The 22,474-nt window shown below is 34.1% G+C and overlaps 1 protein-coding gene across 2 annotated transcripts in view; it reads right to left on the bottom strand.

Moving 5' to 3' along the window:
- Positions 1 to 22,474, bottom strand: part of UBL3 (ubiquitin like 3) — a 68,968-nt gene that overhangs the window by 23,997 nt on the left and 22,497 nt on the right. Inside the window, exon 1 of one of the 2 annotated variants that reach the window (XM_038573358.1) lies at positions 541 to 563. The exons of the other annotated variant lie outside the window; for it this stretch is intronic. Coding sequence (XP_038429286.1) covers positions 541 to 546 — 6 coding nt within the window. The 5' untranslated portion in view covers positions 547 to 563. Of the gene's footprint in view, positions 1 to 540; positions 564 to 22,474 lie in introns of those variants that run through there. 2 annotated transcript variants of the gene reach the window in all.

The following is a 22,474-nucleotide window of genomic DNA, read 5'->3' as shown; positions in this document are numbered from 1 at the left end:
GAAAGGACAGGATATTCTCAGAGATGGTCTTCAACATTACACTAAAACTAATGTCCATTAAGATGGACATCTTAAAAACACACAATTGAAAAGGCTTATTTTTCCATAAACTTTTTTTTTTTTTTAATGAGGAAAATGGCTTAGACTTGATGCCATGGCTGTGGCTAGGAAACAAAATAATTTTAATGTGTGCCTTTGCCCTATGAAAGTGAAACTAATGGTTCTCTGAGGGACTGTCCTGGATGACTGTTAAAAGTCCCTTCCAGCTCTAATATCGTATGATTAGCACTAAGCAAAAAGGGCATGTTATTTAGAAATATAACAATTTTATTATGTATAATTAAAAAATATACGTGGGATACATAAATATTTAGTAATAACCAAGTTATTCCGATCAGTCGCTTTTTATTTGAAGTAATAGATGTGGAATGATGCAAACCCACTGCCTTCATTTCCTCATCCCGAACTCTAATCTTTAAACCCCTACAAATATGCCTATTGAAGCCACAGTACTGAACCATATTCTTGCAGGTCACTTACAACCATCTAATAAAAAACCTCAAATAACTTCTTCTCATTTTCCATCTTCCTTAGTCTCTGTAACAATTTGACACAGTTTTCCTTCCTTCTTGAAAATCTTTCCTTGTCAGGTTTCTGTAATTCCCCAGACGTGTTGTCTGAAACACATGCCTCCATGGAATTTTCTGAAAGTGAAAACAGTTCAGCAACCAAGTGAATCTGCAAAACACTGCTTCATAGATTCCTGTCTTGGCAATTTGCCATGTATGTTAACATATTAAAAGCCCAGAGAATTCTTGCAGTGAACAAATTCATCTAACTTTAACAGAATTGCAGTATTTAATCATAGAACCAATTTTTCTTCCCATATTACCTGTTAACCACCCCCATAGATCTATATTTGGTAACACTTGTTTTGGGGAATACTATTCCTGCTTCTCTGACCCTCTCCTTTGTTCTTTTTCCCCTTGTACTCCAAATACGAGCCTTCTAAGATTCCCTCATCAATCTTTTCTTTCTTCAACACCCCCGAGGCTTCAATTGCCACCTATATGGAACATTCCCCAACTAATTCTTCATAGGGCACCAATTTCATTTCTCCAACTGCCAGCTGACTCTTTGGATAGTCTGCTGTCCCTTCAAAATCGATCTGTTTAAAACTTATTTCTTCCTAATTAAGAGGTATCCGCTTCCTGACTTATTTATTTCTGCTAAATTCTCCTGGTCTCCTAGTTACTCAGGCTTGAAGGCTCAGTGTCACCATTCACTCTGCTTTTTTTTTCGTTTACTGGGTTACTAAATTCTTTCAAATTCTCTCTGCTGCCTCTCTAATCACTAAACCATCTTGCACATTGCCAAACAATTTCAACAGTTTAAAATTTGGTCATTGTGCTGGAGGTAGCTAATATTTACTGATCACTTACAAGAAGTATATGGTACTTTGCATGAGGTATATAGTTAATTGTTGTACAACCCTAGGAGACAGGTACGTACCACCATGCTGTAGTGAGAACATCAAGGTTAAGTAACTTAAGATCACAAAGTTCATAGTCCAAACTCAGTCCAATCCAACTACTACTATTTCCCTACCCAAATTTCTGTTTCAGCCAAGAGTCACAAGAATGGATTGCTGATTCTGTTCGTTCAGTTTTAATGCATCCTGTGAAGCTCTATGTGACCACTTGGGCCTCCACCACCCCTTCCTCCCTTAGAGTTTCTATCCCATCACGGGCCATGCTGGAGCAGTCATGTCCATGACTGCCTGAGACAATTATGATTTACATCTGTGATACCACTATAATGACGAACAGTACTCCCTTTTAATCTCAAAAGTATGTCAATCTACCTAATAAATTATAAGGTCATCCTACATATAGCATATCATTTATCGTAGCAAGATACATTTTATATATATGTCTTAACTCCCCAATTAAATCATGGTCTTTGAGGATGGAAAATCTTAAAACTTCTTAATAGCTCTTTCAGAAGTTGCAAACTTATATCAACAAGCACAGTTGTGGAGATGAGGTGCCTTTGGCTGTTTTTTGTTTCACATTTAAATCCTCATTTTAGATCAAAAGAAGAAGAAAATGCATATTAAGTTAACTCATATAGTTAACCTCATATGATTCACCGTGCCTGAAAAACAGTAGGAACTATGCTGGAAGATGAATGAATAATGTGCCAGAATATGCCAGACTACAGACAACATTCCTAAAATATTTCATTAATGTACACGTAACATAACTAGGACGAAGATCTACCAATAATTACCCAAAAAAGTATATTTTAGTATTTTTTCCTGTTATAGTTAGCTGATGACAGACTATTTTCCACATACAACTATCATGGAAGATAAGCCCTGAAACAGACCACAGTGATAATGAAAAACAGTTGCCCTGAAGAGGGAAAAAAGAAAAAGACATGTAAAAAATTATTCTATTCTTTACAGTATGTCAGTCAACTCATTATTCAAAAGTGATAGCAAGCTCTCCTATGTAAGAAGAATACATTTTGTCTGCCCATGAAGAAAACAATTGTTCCACGCTGCCTGTGCTTTGCAGTCCTATTCAGCTTGCACAGACAATTTGCATCAACCTGTGACTAGTGATACTGTCACTTAGTGGTGCCCCAGATAAGTATGACCTCATGTGCTCTTAATATGGAGGTTCTCATTTATAAATTAATGTCTCCACAATACTTACAGATTCTTACTTGAATACAAGTGTGCTTTAATTATTATTTATTAAATTTTGAAACTTTCATAAATAATTTATCAGTTTACTTAGGAGTAAGCTGACGAATTATTCAGCAGTGGAGCTCTACATAACAAGCAGGGAATGAAACAGGCAAGTGTGATAAAAGCATCCACGTCAGCAGATATTATTAAATACAGTTATCAGTAAAATACAGCATAAAATCTATGCAGGATATACTAAGAATGTTAATTAACACAATCATCAAGTGCTAGTCTTCATTAAAAAACTGTTCCTAAAAAGTTGTTAGAGAATATAAAGCCAGCAACATCAAAACATTTAGTATTACAATATAGAGAGCAAGACAAATGACAGCAGATGGTTTCCAAAGTGGGGGAATAGAGAACTGCAAAGTAATAAAGTACAAATTACAACTAAAAGTGAAACATTGATAAACAGTTTAGGAAAAGGTCAGTTGAACTCCTGGGAAAAAGTAAATGACTAACAGCAAAAGAAGAAATATTCATACATGGGAAAGATTGTTATGAGATTAGATAATTATCTGAAGACATGGACAAGAAAAGAGCAGGATGTATGGTTGCCAGAGAAATAATTCAAGAAGTAAAGGACCTCTGGCACTGGGCTGAAAATACATTATACTTTTTACAAATTTAGAAACTTAGATTCAGAGATAAAGAAAATTCGTGTAAGGTTATGATGAAACCAGAAGATAGTAATCTTCATGATGCAGTTAAGTATGACAACCCTTGGACTTGGATTACATGTTGAACATGTTTTTGGTTTTTTTAACCATTTTAACCAGTGAAATAGTCTATATTTATGTCTATTAAACACCACCTGCAATAATATGTGAGAAATTTCAGAAGCTGTTAACTTATATCAACAATAACTCAGAGTAACTAATACCATAAAACAGATATAAAAGTCAGGGAAAGATATTTAATGAGTCTCTGGACCTCTTATTATAAGAACTAATGACAGTGTTCCTATCACCTTCATTTCCTAAATTAGATTTTCTTTTATTTTCAGAATATTCATGACAAATGTTTGAATAATTATCAATCCCTAAGGTACTGTCTTTACTTATCTTCAAAACTTTATTAATTATGACTATGGCATAAAAGCTGCTATCTTAGGTAACATAATAAAATTACTTTTTCCAAGTTTTCTGCAGAAGCAATTCAACAATGCTAAGAGGCACTCCTTATTAACATCACTCCTACCACTCCCCATTCCACATACGTACGTACGTACACACACACACACACACACACACACGCCCTTATGGATGCTGACCTTTTCTGGTCTAGCTTAATTCTGTTTGTTAGGTGAAAAGTAAGTACCCAGGTAGAGGTTAATGTAGCGAATACTAAATAATGATTCTAAACATTAGAAGAAGATATGAAGAACGTGAATTCCTCAACAAGGGAGGCTGCTAGTGGATATATGATTTTAAATGTTATTTTGATCACATTATTTTTTTCTGGGCAGCCCGGGTGGCTCAGTGGTTTAGCGCCACCTTCAGCCCAGGGCCTGATCCTGGAGACCCGGGATTGAGTCTCACGTCAGGCTCCCTGCATGGAGCCTGCTTCTCCCACTGCCTGTGTCTCTGCCTCTCTCTCTCTCTGTCTCTCATGAATAAATAAATAAAATCTTTTAAAAAAACACAATTATTTTTTTCCATAGCTACTCAGTTACCAGGTTTTATTAATTTTCCTTACTTCTGCAATGTTTACTGCATCTATTCTTTTCCCACTCCTCACCCCCATCCCTTTGTCAACATCCTAGTTTAGATTATTATCACTAGTTATCTACTAACTGGTCTTCCTGAGTATTCCCTGCCCCCTTCTCCCATGCTGTGTATAACTCATCCATGCAAATATTTATTGGGCACTTATCATCAGCCTACTATGTGAACCCTTAAATATTCAAGATCTACAAAAGCAAGAGAAATTAGCAGGTATACTTTAGTATGTGCTTCTAAGATCATGAAATTGGCTATGCATTTGATTATGTTTTCTGACAGCAGTTTTGGGGAGGAACTAAATGCATCAGGCCTATAAAATAACAAAGGTAGAATTCTACTCAAAGTTACTGTTAGGGTTCTTATCTATTGAAGCCAAAATAGTTTTATCTTGGCACTCTTTAAACTCTCACTGCAAACATTCATTTCACATTCAATTATTCAGGCTATTCACTCATGAATGGAGTTAGTGATTTTGATCACATATGCTTATAGGTATATAAGCATTTATATATAGGACCTCACGCCTTCAGGAAGCAACCACTATTAATGGCTTTAATTTAGCAAATACTAAATAATTTGGATTCTAACCAGTTTTAATTTATAAACTTTTATGTCCCAAAGTTCATTTGTAAATCCACTGTTTGTAACCTGGATTACATTTCTATAGAAAAAAAAAATCCATAAATGGCTTGTCAGTTTCTCAGAGAATTCCTAAGAGTCTAATTGATATGACTAAAATATACCTAATATGTCATGAAAAGTAGTAATACTATTAATAATCACAAACACATATAACTTTCTATGTGCAAGCTCCTCATTTAAGTGTCTTACATATATCAACTCATTTACTCTTTATAACAATCCTATAGGAAAGTTACCCTCATTATGCTCATATTTACAGGAGGAAGAAACTGACGCAGAGACTGAAGAACCTGCCCAAGGTCCAACAGCTTTGAAATATCAGAACTGGGTATCAATCTAACCCTGCTTTTAGCCACTATGTTAAATTGCCTATAACTATTAAAGTTTTAGTTAGTTTAATCTGCAAAGCATTCAAATTTTTTCAGTATATCATGGTTTTACTTCAAATGATTCATCTGGTATTTCAGGATCTTCTGAAGTTGAATGCTTTTATCACTTTACTCATTGTTACTTACTGAATTGTTCACATACATATATACAGAATTTACTTCAGGATTATTATATGGTCAAAGCCTCTGGGTAAGCTTAAGCTTTTGGACTGTCCTATTCATCTCCAAAACATGTTTCCTAAATAAACAAATCTGACTTGTTCTGGCATTCAAAACAAACAAACAAAAAATCTGTTAGGAAGTTAACAATAAGAGCAAATATTGCCATGACTTCTATAAATCACTCTATTATAAATATATTGAATCAACTTTTGATTCCAGGTCTTAGTGTCTTATATGTTATACTTACTGGAGGCAGGGTTATACCTTGATATTTTTGTCTGTTCATTTTCTGTAAATTTCCCTCCTCCACTGACTGCTCCTGGTAATACCAATCTTGGCAGCACCATCCCCTTACCCCAAAAAACAAAGATTCAAAGAAATTACTAACATAGGTTCAAATCAGGAGGATTTATTACTATGCATATGGGATGGTTTTGGACTAGTTTTTCAATGAAGACAAGAAGACTGGGGCAGGGGTGAAGGGCTGCAAGATGAAGAGAAAACTCGGTGATGATTCAAACTAGAGAGAAAGAAATGAAGAGACAGAGTTCCCAAAACAGAGGGAAAAGAAATAGCAGATTCAAAGGCCAGGAATGTAGTGTGGACTATTTGTTTACTTTATAACTCGTGGACAATTGAAATCAACAATCCTGGATACCTGGGCCACCGTGTGTGGGGACAGGAGGGCGAAATAAAAATCTTGTTCTCAACCCAGGTGTAAGTTAACAGACAGGTCAGTGAGAAATTTCCCTCCAAGTGGAACAGTGGACACATGACAGATCACACTATATGAATCCTCAAATTAGGGACAATGCCTCTTTCTCCCTTGACTTGTGACTTGACTTCAGAGTAACCAAATTTATTTTTATACTAAAAATAGTATGTAATTCCTTGGGAATTATACTGGGAATTATTTTTGAAATTACACTTCTTTTAAGTAAATACTGTTGATTCTGGAACAATGCGGAGGGGTTAGGGACACCAAACCCCTCACCCTAACACAGTAAGAAATCCACATATAACTTTTGACTCCCCCAAAACTTTATTAATAGTCTGCTGTTGACCAGGAGCCTTACCAATAACATAAACAGTTAATTAACACATATTTTGTAGGTTATATGTATTATTGTATTCTTACAATAAAGTAGAGAAAATGTTAAGGAAATCATAAGAGAAAATAGACTTCTAGCACTGTATTATATTTGTCAATACTGCAAGTTTATGTCATCTATTTACAACATCAATCATCTGTCAGTACCTACATCATTAATGTCTTATATGATACAAAACATTGTAGATGTTATATCTATTACTAACACTAGCTATCAAAAATGGAAAGATAATGTGAAACAGGAGATGGCTACAAGATTATTACAGTAGCACAGTATATACTATAGTTAAATCTATGCAGTTAAGATTTAATACTGCATTTTTATGTTTGTTTATCTTTCTTTCAACCTTGAATGGCACCAGGTATGGTCTGTGTTTATGTGCATTAAGTTTTGATAAATTTTAACTTTTTGTAATTGATTTGTGTATATTTTATAGCAGTAGGTGATAAAACATAGTAACTATATATATACACACACACACACACACACACACACACACACACACATACATATGTATATTCTATGCATTTATGGCATATCTCTTTTTCTTTTGATTGCTCATCTGAGAGTTTTTTCAAATTGTCAAAAAAAGTCACAATTGTCTCCAAAAAGTTTTCCAAATTACTTTTTTTGATGATTTTATTTATTTATTTATTTAAGAGTAAGAGAGAGCAAACAAGCATGTGAGCAGGGGAAAGGGTAGTAGAGGGGGAAGGAGAAGCAGACTCCCTGCTGAGCAGAGCGCCTGACTCAGGGCTTCTTCCCAGGACCTTGAGATCATGACTTGAGCAGAAGGCAGAGGCTTAACCTTAAGACCCCTAGGCATCCCTTAATATATTTATTTTTCAAAAATCTGCATATAAGTGGACTCATGCAGTTCAAGCCTGTGTTGTTCAAGGGTCAACTGTAATTTATCCAGTATTGCTCCACGCCACATAATTGGGTCAAGCACAAGTTCAACTAAAACTCCAAACTTTCTACCAAGTAAAAGCTTCCAATTAGCTATAAAACTAATACTGAGAACCATTTTTTTAAAGTGTAGTAGTAGTGATAGATGTTTTGTAATTTTTTTTAGGCTTTATTTTCAATGACATCAAAAATAATTTAGTTTTTTTTTTTTTTAAGATTTTATTTGAGAGAGAGCACAAGTGAGCACACAAACTGAGGAAGAGGAAGAGGGAGAAGTAGACTCCTCTCTGCTGTTCAATTCTTAAGACAGAAAAAAAAACCACAGAAAACAAAACAGAAGATAAAGCTTAGGGGTGCCTGTGTGGCTCCCTTGGTTGAGCATTTGCCTTCTGGTCAAGTCAAGATCTCTGGGTCCTGGGATCAAGCCCCGCCTCCAGCTTCCTGCTCTGCAAGGAGTCGGCTTCCCTCTCTCTCTCTCTGTCCCTCCTCATCACTTGTTCTGACAAGTAAATAAAATCTTTTTTTTAAAAAAAGACAAAGCTTTAAAGATCTATTGCAAAGGAAGAGGCACACTAGAGCTGGCATAATTGAAATAAACAGATGATAAAAATTAAGGCATGTGCTAAAAGGCTAAAGATCTGAGTTACTTTTGGAGCCCCTGGAGGTAGGTTCTGTGGCAGAACCACCTCACTGTGTATGCCCTCTCTTTCAAATAAACAAATAAATATTAAAAAAAAAAAAAGACTTTATGAGAAAAACCTTAAGGGTAGGAAGAATATAGTTTGTTAAGTGTCTCTTTTCTTTAACCACTGACATTTCAATTTTAAGGCCATGGAAGGGCAGCCCGGGTGGCTCAGCGGTTTAGTGCCACCTTCAGTCCAGGGTGTGATCCTGGGGTCCTGGGATCGAGTCCTGCGTCGGGCTTCCTGCATGGAGCCTGTTTCTCCCTCTGTCTGTGTCTCTGCCTCTGTCTCTCTCTCTCTGTCTCTCATGAATAAATAATAAAAATAAAAAATCTTTAAAAAGTACACTTAAAAAATAAATAAAAATAAGGCCATGGAATAGGCAGTTAGTGTATTTATACATTAATTATTTACAAATTACTTGGTAGATATAACTTATAAAGACACATTATCAAATAGGCTCCTAAAAAAAAAGCTTACTGTATTTATCTTATTCCTCATATTTTAGCACCTGTATTCTGTTGGTTGCTTGTCTCTGTTTTTGTCTCCCCATTAAAACTGTGTATTTCTTCAGGTCAAAAAAAGGGAAAGGGGGGGGAAAGTATGTGCTAGATGCTTTGCTACCTTCTGAAAGAGACATAACGCTCACAGTCAGGAAAATAGGCTTAGCTGGTAAGTAAAATATGGTTGAGGAGTACAGACAGAATTTTAGAATTAAAGGAGTGTAATATCCTCATAGGGTGTTTTCATCAACACCCTATGGTTATCTGGGGGTGGCACCTGGGTGGCTCAGTTGGTTAAGTGTCTAACTCTTGGTTACGGCTCAGGCCATGATCTCAGGGTTATGGGATTGATCCCCACATTGGGCTTCCACTCAGGGGAAGTCTGTTTGAGATTCTCTTTCTGCCCCTCCACCCACATGCACTGCACATGCACGCTCGCAAGCTCTCCCTCTCTCAAATAAATAAAAAATCTTAAAAAAAAATACTTATTTGGTGAACATTGCTAATCTTCTTTAAGATCTCCTAACACATTTATGTCCACTGGCCAGGGCAATGCTGGAGACAAACTATTACTCTTCTAATTCCACACAGACATTCCCCAATACATGTTCAAATCTGCAATTTAACTCACATTACATACATTACCCATATGCATTAGGGAGGCACCTGAACTGTTACTTTACCTTTTATGGCTACTGCCAACATCAAATAAATATGAACATTTGCTGTAAATTCTAAGACCTTACAGTGCTGAGTCTCATATTTATATGAATGAAATAATTAGCTTCAATCAAATAAAATGGCAGTCCTCGATTTATCCTTTTTCTAAGCTTTCTCAGTTATTTCCCACCTTATATGTGAAGTCTGACATACATTTAGACCTATAAATCCTTTGAATATTAATTAAACATGTAAGTAAGTCCTATCCCCTCAATTAGATTATAAACTCCTCAAGGGCAAGAATCACAATACCTCCTATTCCTTTTGTGTCTTTACTCCCTTCTACTTCCTCTCACCATTAGATAGTTTTTCAGAGTGGGTATTTGTGGTAGCACTATTAAATATCCTTAATGAAGGCATGATACAAGTACTGAACCAGCTGATTATCTTCCCCAATGTGCGTCAATAAAATCATCAGGGGACCATTAGGGAGGAAAAGAAAAATACCATGATTACCATGATCACCAATGCAATCTCTCTTGCAACCACTAAAGAGGTAGCTCTAAAAAGAAGCAGCTGCAGACCATATGCTTACTAACAATCCTTATTCCAGAGACTCAAGGTCCTCTAAACATCTATAGTCATTCTATAAATTTAAATCCGAATATGGCACATATAATAAGAAAACACATGGAAAATAAAAACTAAGTATGCTATAGCACAACCATTACACAGAAAATAAATATATAAATGAATTACTTTTCAAATGTGGGAAATTAGCAAAGAAATTGAACTGTATGATCTTCATTACTCATCAAACTTTACCATTTTAGTAACTTTTGACATGTTTGATATTACTGTTGGTGATGTTCATAATAACAATAGTAAGATTTACTGATTGCTTACCATGTGTCAGAAATTATACTAATTACAATTACATAAAACAGTATTATTTTTATTTTCCAGATGAGGAAACTAAGGTTAAACACCTTGCCAAGGTGAAGGAGAAGACTGAATACAGTTCTGACTACCTCTGTACCCAAGATATTCTAAGACAGGATTTCTTAACCTCAGCACGACTGGCATTTTAGAATGGACAATTCTTTGTTGTGAAGGGCTGTTTTGGGCATTGGAGGCTATATGGTATCACTGCCTAGTCTCTCCCTACTAGATGCCCTGGCACCTTGCCTTCCCAGAAATAACAGCAATATAAAAAAAGTCCCCACACATTGCCAAATGTCTCCCAGGGGGCAATATCACCTTGGTTGAGGAACACTTGACTAAGCACTCTAACCTGTTGAATCATCAAGACCACATACTTCAAGAAATCCAGAGCAATAGAGTGACTTCATGGTTTAAACTACATAGCAAAAAAAGGATATTTCAAATAATTTGAAATAAGAGTACCTGAAAAAAAAAATACTAACTGAAGATATTCTATGGTTAAGTAAAAATGTTTTAATGGTATTTAAACTCAATAAATTACATTACTGTATTTTATATTCTTTGCTTCCATATAAAAAGACCATAAAAATATAAGTCCGTAACAAAATAAATAAATAAAACTTTTTACATGCAGATGAGTGAGTGTCAAGTAGTCCTTTTAATTGAATATCCACAATTTTTACCATGGGGGGGGGGGGAATCAAAATTTACATTTTGGAAGTATTTTCAGACCCTGTTAAGGACTACTTTTTTTCTCTTTTGTTCTTTATCACCTTCTTTCCATATCATATACATATACAAATTTTGCCCTATTATTTTACCTATCATGTTTGGCTTTTTCGTTTAAGCCTAGAGAAGTATTAGACAGTTAATACTCATTTTAGTTCAGACTTTGTTTTGCATGACTTTGCTTGCTTTTAAAATAAGCCCAAATCTTAATGGGCAAGGTTTGCCACAACTATGGATACTGAAAGAAAAAGTCCAAAGGACTGAAAGTATTTTATACAATGGCAGAATAAATGGACTGAGGATAAAATTTCCTAAAATGATACTGGGATGAGGGGGAAAGGGATGGAATGACTATACTAATATCCAAATGTTTAAAGGGTTTATTTCAAATTCCAGTTGCTGAATGACTACTCATTCCTTGTCATGTTTATATTTATGATCATATGAGGGCTTTACTTCTCCAAATACCCTATAGTCAATTCAAACAGATAAATCATTGAATTTCATAATTTTAAAATGTCTTCTGAAATACTAATTTTGACATTTTCCTCTATTATATATATAAGAGATACCAAAAAAGTAATATGACTAACAGGTTTAAATTACAGCTTATTTCCCCTTCTGACCCTCACTGAATGAATTGAGGAGAGGTTTAAATTTCAGCTTATTTCTGCTTCTGACCCTAGATAAATGAGTGAATGAGCTTTGATGGCCAATGTTTGGGTAGATTTCAGGATAGAAAGGAGCTCAGACAATGTAAACCCTTTTGGAAAGTCACTTGGTGATTAATATCATAATCTATAAAATAGTTCTCTTTTAATGATCAATTCTAATCCTATAAATTCATTTGATATCAGGTATTAGAAAACAGAAGAAGCAGAAGAAACAAAACTATGATATATAAAAATCTTTACTTCTAAAAACCCTAATAATGAAAAGGAAAGTGTAGGTTTAATAAATCAAAAAAAAAAAAAAGATGAAAGAAAAATATGGCAGACCAACTGAATGGAACATTATTCAGCCATAAAAATTTATAAAATATGCGAAGATATGGACAGAAAAAGTCAAGCCAATCTTCTGGTATGTTAGTACATGCCAGTGTGTCAAATTACTGAAGTAACAGTGCTCTACAGACACTAGTCATTCAAATAAATGATGTTCTTTCAATAAGCACACTGAGAGGTGAGGGAAAAGGCTCACACACCAATCTCTAGGCTGTCACCAAAGAACCACTACCATAAACAGATTATATTTTTGGTATTATAATACTAAGTTTCTTTTTAGTTTTTTGCTTTAGCTTATGACTATAGTTAACTGGCATTTAGCTATCTGGGTAATTAACATGTGTTAGAAATTACAACAGATGAGCAGTCAGAAATCAACCTCACCTGTGACCAAATGCAGCCTGAAATGGATGGTTGCACTGTGTATGTTTAGGTGGCACGATTTTAAAAATCTGAACATAAAAATCCAGTGATTAGCTTATTCCTTATTATGAGTTACTCTCATATAGGGTGAAAAAGAGCTAAATATATATATTTTTTAACTTTCCATGAATTAAAAGGCTAGAACTGTTTCAGATTCATCTGGTACTAAAAAGGAAAAGTGCTAGAACTGCAAAATTTGTATTAAAAACTGAATTTTGGCATGTTTCAATTAAATCCTTCAAAGTAAAAACTAATAAACAGCTATAGACATTAAGCACTTTAGATCTTTTAAAGTAAAAGTTAATTACGATTTTTAAAAAATATGTCTTCTACAAAGGAAGAAGAGTAGAACAGAAGAATACAACTTACCAGAACTGGGATCAAGCAGAATATTAAATTTTAAGCTATGATTAAAACCTATAAAAGAAAAGATCTGTGGTGGAATAGGGCAGACTGTAGGTTAACTGACCTTATTCTGATTTTTTTAAATTATGTTTATAAGTAAAATAAAAGCTAAAAGATAGGGAAACAGAGATGCAAAAATGGGAAAGCAGACATTAGAGCTACTTTCATACTGAGTCGAACATCTGTCACTTTGAGACATTACTATATGGACTAAATCTTGGTAGTTCTCAGAGCATTCCTGGGACCAATGGGAGGCAATTATAGGAAAACAAACAGGCTAGCTTATGAAGAAATACGCTTGCTTCCTGACAATCATGTTTGCAGAGGGCCAGATCAAAACTACTTCTTTGATATACTGGGTAGAATACTGAATCAGACTCAAGATATCCTGTAGGACCTTTCCAACCCTAAGGGAACTTATAGTTTTTGGATGTTTATTAATGTGTCAGACACTATGCTAAACATTTTATATATATTTTCTATGAAAACAAAGCTTGATAATTGTATTTTTAAAGAATAGTTTTCTGAGAAGATGAACATTCCAAAATGCTAATTTTAAAAAGCAAAACATGAAACTGTATTTATAGCATGACAGACAAATGAGGGATATTATGAATACCTGTGTACTATAGATAACTGTGATAGGATGAGTGACTTTGAATTTCTACTTTATCCTTTTCTGTATTTTCCCAAACTTCTACAATGAGCATGGATATACTTTTATGAACAACAAAGCTTATGAAAACAGAGTTTATGATATATTCAATCATTCTACATTGCACTGATCTGACATACAAAATATAAGTGTATGTGGCCTCACAAATAATATGCAGGTACACACTAACAACTTGATTACATATAATCTTGTATTGCAGGCATCAGAATTAACTCAAAAGAAACAGAAAATTAAAAAGCAAAACTGTCATCTTATTCAGAAGCACAGGACCATTTCAATTAAGCTAAACTAACAACTAAAAAAAAAACCTCTGTAGAGACTACACAATGATTAAAAGATATTTAAAATCTCAGAAATACTAGTATTTATATAAAATGTACCTTATATGTCAAACTAAGCAGTGTTATTTTATGTCAATATAACAATTAAATGGCCCAGTAGTTTTCCACAATAATTCTCGCCTTAAAATTTTGCCTGAAAAACAAACTCAAATTTTAATATTCCAGCTAGATTTTTAAAGTTCCCAAATCTCAGGAGTCCTTCAGGCAGCAGAGATTTAAAATCATCTGGGGAGCTTTTTCAAATTATATTCATAGGCTGGACACGCTCTTAAGAAATTCTTATGTATCCCCCTGGATGAAATCCTGGCCATTTCTACTTAAATACTGCCTTCTTTTTAAGAAACATGACTACATACGCTATGCATCTTTTCATAAAAATTAGTCTCCCTTAATTTGAGAAAGAAAATCACTCCTTTAGTACAAGGGAAAGAAATATTATGAATTCCATTGCTCTTATATTTCCAGATATTTTGTCCTGCCATATTTTTTATCTTATGAATGGCTAAAATCTCACAACATTCAAGAAGTTAAAATGGTAAGAGCATGATTTTAAATACTCATTGTATACCATTTTCATGCAATTAATCAACATTAAATTATAAACAGGCTAAATTTAAAAATAAATTATTAACAAGCAATTCTACTTTTTTAAGAAAACTACTAAAGGTTTACAAAAACTAGGGACATTAAAAATCCCATTCTAGAATAAACTAGTTGAATCCTAAGAAGCATCTTGCATCCTATGTTAGTAAATTACATACAAGTCATCAATTAGATAAAACTGTGTCATGAAGGGGAAAAAAAGTCTTTTTACTCAGTGGGCAGTTAGTTCCTCTTTTCATAGTTATTGACTGACATACGAACCTTTACATTAGTCTACTTCAGAAAAGAAAATAACCAGAAAATATCTAATACCAGGCTGGAAAATGGGGTTTATTACTCTTGCCAATTCCTATCGGTTTATTGCAGATGCCAAAACTGCTCCATTAGGAAGGATTCTGAAGCCATCTCTGGGTCCAGTATAACATGAGTTGTACTTCATTATCCACATCTGTCATGGTCAAAGAGTAAGCTGGGGGACTTGGGTGTGGGCAAAGCTAAAATGCAAGGGTGCTATATATTTACTGATCTCAGTCTAATGCCTTTTTTAATTGTACAAAAATCTTTGCTTCATTATAAATACTAAGTGTTTCTTTAAGCTGAAATACAGATTGTATTTAAAAACACTTTCTTCATTAGAAAATTTGCTTCTGTATATAACATGGCCATTGCTTGAAAAGATATACAGTCTTTGGCTTTGTTATCTCTCCTGACCCAATGATACATGTGCATACTCATAATTCATTTTTTGGTTTTATGATTGGTAATGCTTTATTCAGTAGTTTCTGTGCCCATGAAGCAGTTTTAAGCTTTATAATAATAACCTCTATCTTTTTTTTCCTACTATGGGGCTGCTTTTCTCAATAATATTTAATATATACCATATTACTTTAACTATAATTATCAATGTAAATTTTAGGACATCTAAACACAGACTGAGTTATTTCTGATGAAAATTTAACATCTGAGATATGCTATAAATAGATTTCAAAGACTTGGTATAAAAAATGTAAAATACCATTAATAATTTTAATTTTTTAAAAGATTTTTTATTTATTTATTCATGAGAGACACAGAGAGAGCAGCAGAGATATAGGCAGAAGGAGAAGCAGGCCCCATGCAGAGAGCCGGATGCAGGACTCGATCCCACGACCTGATCACGACCTGAGCCAGGTGTCCCCTAATAATCTTATTTTAATTATCTGCTGAAATAATAATATTTTTATAAACTGGGTTAAAAATTATTAAAATTAATTTCACCCATTTCTTCTACTTTTTAAATATGAAAATTTTAAATTATATATGTTGTTGCATTATATTTTTACTGACAATGTTGTTCTTTAAATAATCATTTTTACCAAATTGTGAATAAGATTTATGACATTCAAAACTTCCTATAATATTACTTAGAGAGAGCTACTTACTATATTACTTGATGTCTCTTTTATAAAGGCCTATGTAAGAAATTTCACACTTACTGCCAGGAAAGACGATTTCCTTTTCCTAAACAACTGGGAAAACTTTGCTTTACAAAGTTAACCTTACTATAAATGAGGTATCTCTTTTTGCCTTGCCCATAGGAAGCTCAAAGCCAAATAATGGCCAAACTTTAATAATTGTAAAGAATCTACAGGAACACATCTCCACCTAACCTTCCTTCGTGTTCTACCTTTTTCTTTGCTCACATTTGTTTTCTTTTTGAAAGACATACATCCCCCCCCTTTTTTTTGGTAATGAATTAAGAAGTAACCTTGAGTAAGAATCAAAACCTGGATAAATACTAAAAACAATTTAAGGCAAAGGCAAACTTAGTTAAGGAAAATATAAAAAATTGTATTCAAAGCCTCAAAATGCTATTTCTCATTTTTTAATTCACTATGCATAATTCATTCAATGAAAATAAAACTTCACTCAACATACCACAATACTCCCATATATTTTAGAAAAGGAAAATCAAAATCACTTTTGAAATAAGATGAAAATCCTTAGAGGAAAAGGGGTTACTAGTGAATATTAATGAAATCGTTCTGCTTATCTAATGAAATAATGCTTATGGTACAAAAAAGAAATCCAAATCAGGCTCCTCAAATTTATTCATGGGAATTCATTCCTATTCTGAGTGAATATGTCCAACCTAAGAGGAAACAGCAGTTCTGGGTCTAACTTAGAAGCTTAAGGGAAAAAAAATTATGTATTGTTATTTGGATATAGATTTTGTGAAATTATCTTGCTTATTCTACAGCCAATATGAATATAGATTGATTTAATTACCTCCAATATCATACGTAGCAACAAAATCTTTACATATTCACATATTTTACTCTCCCATCCTTTTTTTTTTTTTTTTTTTTTTTTTAATGATAGTCACACAGAGAGAGAGAGAGGCAGAGACACAGGCAGAGGGAGAAGCAGGCTCCATGCACCGGGAACCCGACGTGGGATTCGATCCCGGGTCTCCAGGATCGCGCCTGGGCCAAAGGCAGGCGCTAAACCGCTGCGCCACCCAGGGATCCCTACTCTCCCGTCCTTAACTAAAACTGAGCCCACCTGCGGGCTTACAGATGTCACCAAAAAAAAAAAAATTTCTATTCTACCAAAAAGAAAAACTTAATCTAGAAAAGAAACTCTTGGTAGCAACCTGACAGTCCGCTAAAAGTTTTCTATTCTTCACATAAATAGATCATTTAATACACAGAGATACACACTAACATGTAATGAGAAACAACTATAAAAATTTTATTTCTAAAATTCCAAGACAAATTTTGCACATGGGTAATGGGGAGAAAAACTAATACTCTTTCAACAATTCATCAAATATTTACTGAACACCCACTCTTTTCTGAGATGCACCTGTCCCATATTTTCATTGGAGAGACCAGAATCTGATGAAAGCATGGCTCAGGTAGGCTGTTATCTAGGAATTCAGATTTAGGGGGACAGTAAAGCACCACTGGAATACACTGGCCATATCTGGCTACAGTCAGCTCAAGTTCCACAACTGAACAATATAGATTTTTCTCAATTTTATTTTATTTTTTTTTTATTTTTCTAAATTTTAAATGCCCTTTAGAAAATTGTCTGGTTCAGAAAAATCATAAAACTACCAAAATTTGGGAAATGTTTTATCTAAGTATTTTTATACAATTGACCTTGCTTCACAGCCAGTAGAAATGAATAAGGCATTTGTTCCTATATAAAAATTTTACAAAAAGAAAATCAGTTTATCCTTTTCCATTAAATATGTATTGAACAAATATTTAAAGCATATTATTAGTTCCTAATCCACATAAACTGGCCTAACTCTGAGCAAAATAAAGTAGCAACTGAAATGTGACTCAATACTGCAACAAAAATCTTGTGTCATCAGGCACACAGGAAAGCACCAACACAGACTGAAAAAGGTCTAGAACAGTGCCCCAGAGAAAGAAACTCCTAAACTGACACCTCAAATAGGAGTTAGTCTAGTAGGAAGTGGAAGGGGGTGAGAGTGGGGGGTGGAGGAAAGATGGGATGGTATACCTTTTAAAATAAACCTGCTTCAAACTTTTGAGATCCTCTAAGTCTGAATGCTATAAAATTATAAACACACATTTGCCATGATTTACCAACCTGCCATGGATCAAAGGGATCAAGATACTAACATTAAAATTACTTTACCAAGTTAGAAATTCCTGAACAAATAAATGTTGGGAGGTCCAGAAGCCAAGGAATATATATAACCCATAGCAAAACTAAAAACATCCTTATTTTATTCTCAGTCTTCTGAATGCCATTTAATCCCCCAAATATGAACCATCTTCTCAACTCAGAGCCATTAAAAAAAAAAAAAATCAGTTTGGAGCCCCTGGGTGTTTCAATTGGTTATATGTCCAACTTTCCATTTCAGCTCAAGCCATGAGCTCAGGGTCCTGAGATCTCGGGATCCATGCTGGGCATGGAGCCTGCTTAAGATTCTCTCTCTCCCTCTCCCTCTGCCCCCTCCCCTACCCCCTTGTGTGCAAGCGCATGCTTGCAATCTCCCCCCTGCCTCCTTCTCTCTGTCAGGGGAAAAAAAAATTCAAGCAATGTTACTGGCATTTTGTGAAAATTCTCAGTTGTGCTTTCCCAAATCACATTCAGATCTATACCTCTAAGTAATAAGATGAGTTCCATGCATGGGCAAATAATTGACTTAATCATTCACAGGTTGATCAAATGGATTACAACCAAAACAGAAAAGCATGCGATGGAAGATGTCAGAAGAACTCCTTTAATGCAATGGAGAAAACAACTCATACAAACCTGTATCTGTTTTATCTTCTGGAGCCAACTCAAGTTGTGAACAGTTGCATATCTATACATTATAATACAGATAAGCTTAGTATCCTTCAATATCAAGTAATCAGTCTGCATAGAGCCATCATAAATATTTATCATACAATGATGCCGTTAGGACCAATTAGGTAGGTGCTCATGGATATTTTTCCTAAACTTCCAGGGATACTATGCTAGGAATTCTGCCACTTTCTAGGATTTCTTTTTTCAGTCAAACTTTGAAGAAATAACCTATTTTTAAATAAGACAATATGAAAGTATTTTGTTAATTGTAAAGCACTCTGTAAATATACTGCAATTTTATTGGTATTATTTAATAATATTAATGTTACTGTCATTATGTTATTTTGTATAAGGTCCCTTCTTCCCCTCAGTTAAAGCAATGTGGTACTGAAGAAACTACTAGATTATGGAATATAAACAACGAATTTAGGGAATTTACTTTTGGAATTAATGAATAAAAGTAAGGAGTTTTTATCTGAGAAGCTGCCATTCCAGTTCTACCTAGAGAGCATATCTCTTGCTATGGGCTGCGATAATCAGTTTTAAACTGTATCTAAAATGAGAGCAATTATGCCATCAATGTTGAACTCTGAAATCTTCTAGTAACAAACTCTTTCAACCTGGTTACAAGAATTGGTGTGACTTTTTTTGCTGTTTGGAGAACTTTGCTCTATTTTCTTGGTCTTCACTAAACTGCAGGTAGCAAACATTGCTGGGGAGATAACCACTAGGCAAATTAGGGATTATCTATCCTTTGTTGCATCATTTCTTGATTCAAGATATGGAACACAAGTTACCTATGCAGGATGCAACATCCTCAAGAGCAAGACAAAGCCTGTGGTAATGCCGTTATGCTGTGTCCTCTTTATCCCTGGATGTTTGGTGCTGAGGACTGTTCAATTCCAAGCAACGGTGCCAAATGTTAAACTAAACCACTTCCATCTTTGAAATCATGAATAGAAGGCGAACACATAAATTTAATCTGTCTGCTACACTGTATGCATTCTGGAATAAAGGAACAAAAGTATGTTCTAGCTTAGATTTTGAAGGTCAATATGGGGAAAGACTACCAGTTACTATAGCAGTATGCTAAGTGTTTAGAATGAAAATATAAATCGTAGTAATTAAATTTCAGTATCTGTTTGCTTTGCCTCCTGTGTGGCAGACATGTAGAGGGAGCAGAAACCTTGAATTTTTAAAAATATGATTTAAGTTATTTTAGGCTTGTTCTTATATTTTAGTCACCGCGTTAGTCCCTTGCCCACCCTTGTGGGTGGAGGGTATAAGGCCAGTTGCAGTGTTGGGTCAAGGGAGGCACAAGAAGGGGCCACGAACAAGAGTTTAAATGTATTAGAAAGGATGAGGTTTCTAGAAGTTTTTAATTTTTAAAATGTCAATCTGTGATTCGACTCTAAAAGTGGAATATAATCATAGAAAAAAATAATCTCCAGTCAACAAAAGATCAATTCTGTTAAATTCACATGTACATGTGGCCAATCCCTATTCCAGTCCAGAAATGAATGGGTCAAGGTTTTGAGAGATAGGAAAGCAGTAAATGGCCAATTGGTAAATGGCAACCAGATATAAAGAACTGCTTTCTCTATAAGCCAAGAATTCCAAATTAAATTTGATTCAGAGAATTGTTTTAAACACTTGCTTTTATTCAGTTTAAAGTTGTATTAAAAAAAATAACTTCTAGCTTGAGCTGTTTGCAAATGTTTATATTTAGCTTTCCATTCACCCTTAACTGCATTAAGGATTGAAAAAAGGAAGTTAAGCAGGAAAGGGAAATAAGAATACAGCCATATTTTAACTCTAGTTTACATACACACAATCTTTTTAATTCATGATCAAGAACTCTAAATTTAGACTGACTAAAAGTAAAAAAGATACTATCACGCACATCCTCTTTGGTCAGGAAGAGAAAGTTAATAGTATCTGGAAAACCTTCAAACCACAGGAATTCAGGGACACTTAACATCAATTATTTAAATAAATACTAATCTATTATAGAGCAAAGGAAAATGAGAATAAACTATTTAGGTCACTTGACTAGAGGTAAAAATACTATTTATTTTCTTCCTTTTCCTCTCAATAAAAAAGGAAGACAGCAACCTAATGATTTCCCAAATTAAAGCCAATCAATCAGCAGGAAGAAATTTATCTGTTCAAGAACTATTTCTGAATCTTGAGGCAATTTTTTTTAGCCTTTCAAAAAATTTGTTACTTTTTAAAAAAATCCTACTTTACATAATATGTATGTCACAAGTTTGTATGTATTTGACATTAGTGGCCAATGTATATGTTGTGGCAGCAAAGTCAAAATACTTTTTTTTTTTTTTTTTTACTTCTTTTTGATGTAAGGAAAACTGAGTGAGAACTGAAAAATACTATCTAAAAAATGGGATTAAAAGAGAACTTTCCTATGTATTTTCTACTTCTCAATGTTCGTAAGACAAAAAACAAAGTAACGCTAAACACATTTTGAAATGTTAATTTCTTAGTGTTTTTAGCTCAAATTGCTAAAAGGTAGCATAAAAATTTGTCTTTATATCCATATGTTTGGTAATATTAGGAAATTATTGCTAATTCTGAAGCTGTGATGAGTATTGTAATAGTTTTTTTAAGAAGCTGTTATCCCATGTCTCATACATATATATCAAATATCACACATAATATTTGGGATTTGTTTCCAAATAATCCAGGAGGATCAAGTAGAGCACGTTTCCAGATAAAATAGATTGACCATGAGTTGCTAACTGCTGAAGATGGGACATGGATACATATGTTTTCATCACAGTATTCTCTCCATTTCTGTGTCTGAAATTTTTCATAAAACTTAAAATAAGCATTTGCAAATTCCCACCTAAGTGACTATCAACATTATAATCTTAAAGGGTTGGGCCAAACCATATGGCTGATCATTTAGCTTTGGGACAGAAAATGAGAAATGCACAGTCAGTTTAAGATTGAAAAGAAAGGCCAAACAAGGCCAACTATTTTGTTGCAGTATGTACCCATACAGAAATCCTGGAATAAACAAGGTTATAGAGCTCAAAAGAAATACAGTCACCTGTGAACACAAGATTCTGCCAAGTCCATAAACTAAAGAAATGGTTTTAACAGGACGACAAATTTGGAAAAAAGTAGCCCACCTATTCATGGAATTGGAAGACCTGATATAATACAGCAGTTACATTTTCTGTAAACAATCTTGGATAACTACTGCTTATTTATAATAATAAATTAAAATACTATAGAGCACTGCAAATTAAGTAGATTTCTTTTTTTAGAACAGTTTTCTAAAGTAAAATGTGCTCTTCTTTCCACCAGGACATCATTTTTAAAAGGGAGAAGAAAAAAAATCATATTAGCAATTTAGAAATAAACAGTTTAGAAAGAATCAGAACTCCTCAAAAGAATGAGCAACATTCATTAACGTCAAAGGCTAATTAAAAGACCAGAGACTTTCCATCACAGGGAAGGACAATG

This window comes from Canis lupus, chromosome 25, assembly GCF_011100685.1.
Source record: "Canis lupus familiaris isolate Mischka breed German Shepherd chromosome 25, alternate assembly UU_Cfam_GSD_1.0, whole genome shotgun sequence".
Classification (NCBI taxonomy): domain Eukaryota; kingdom Metazoa; phylum Chordata; class Mammalia; order Carnivora; family Canidae; genus Canis; species Canis lupus.
Note: the sequence above shows the minus strand (reverse complement) of the source record. Positions and strands in the feature narration are given on the sequence as shown.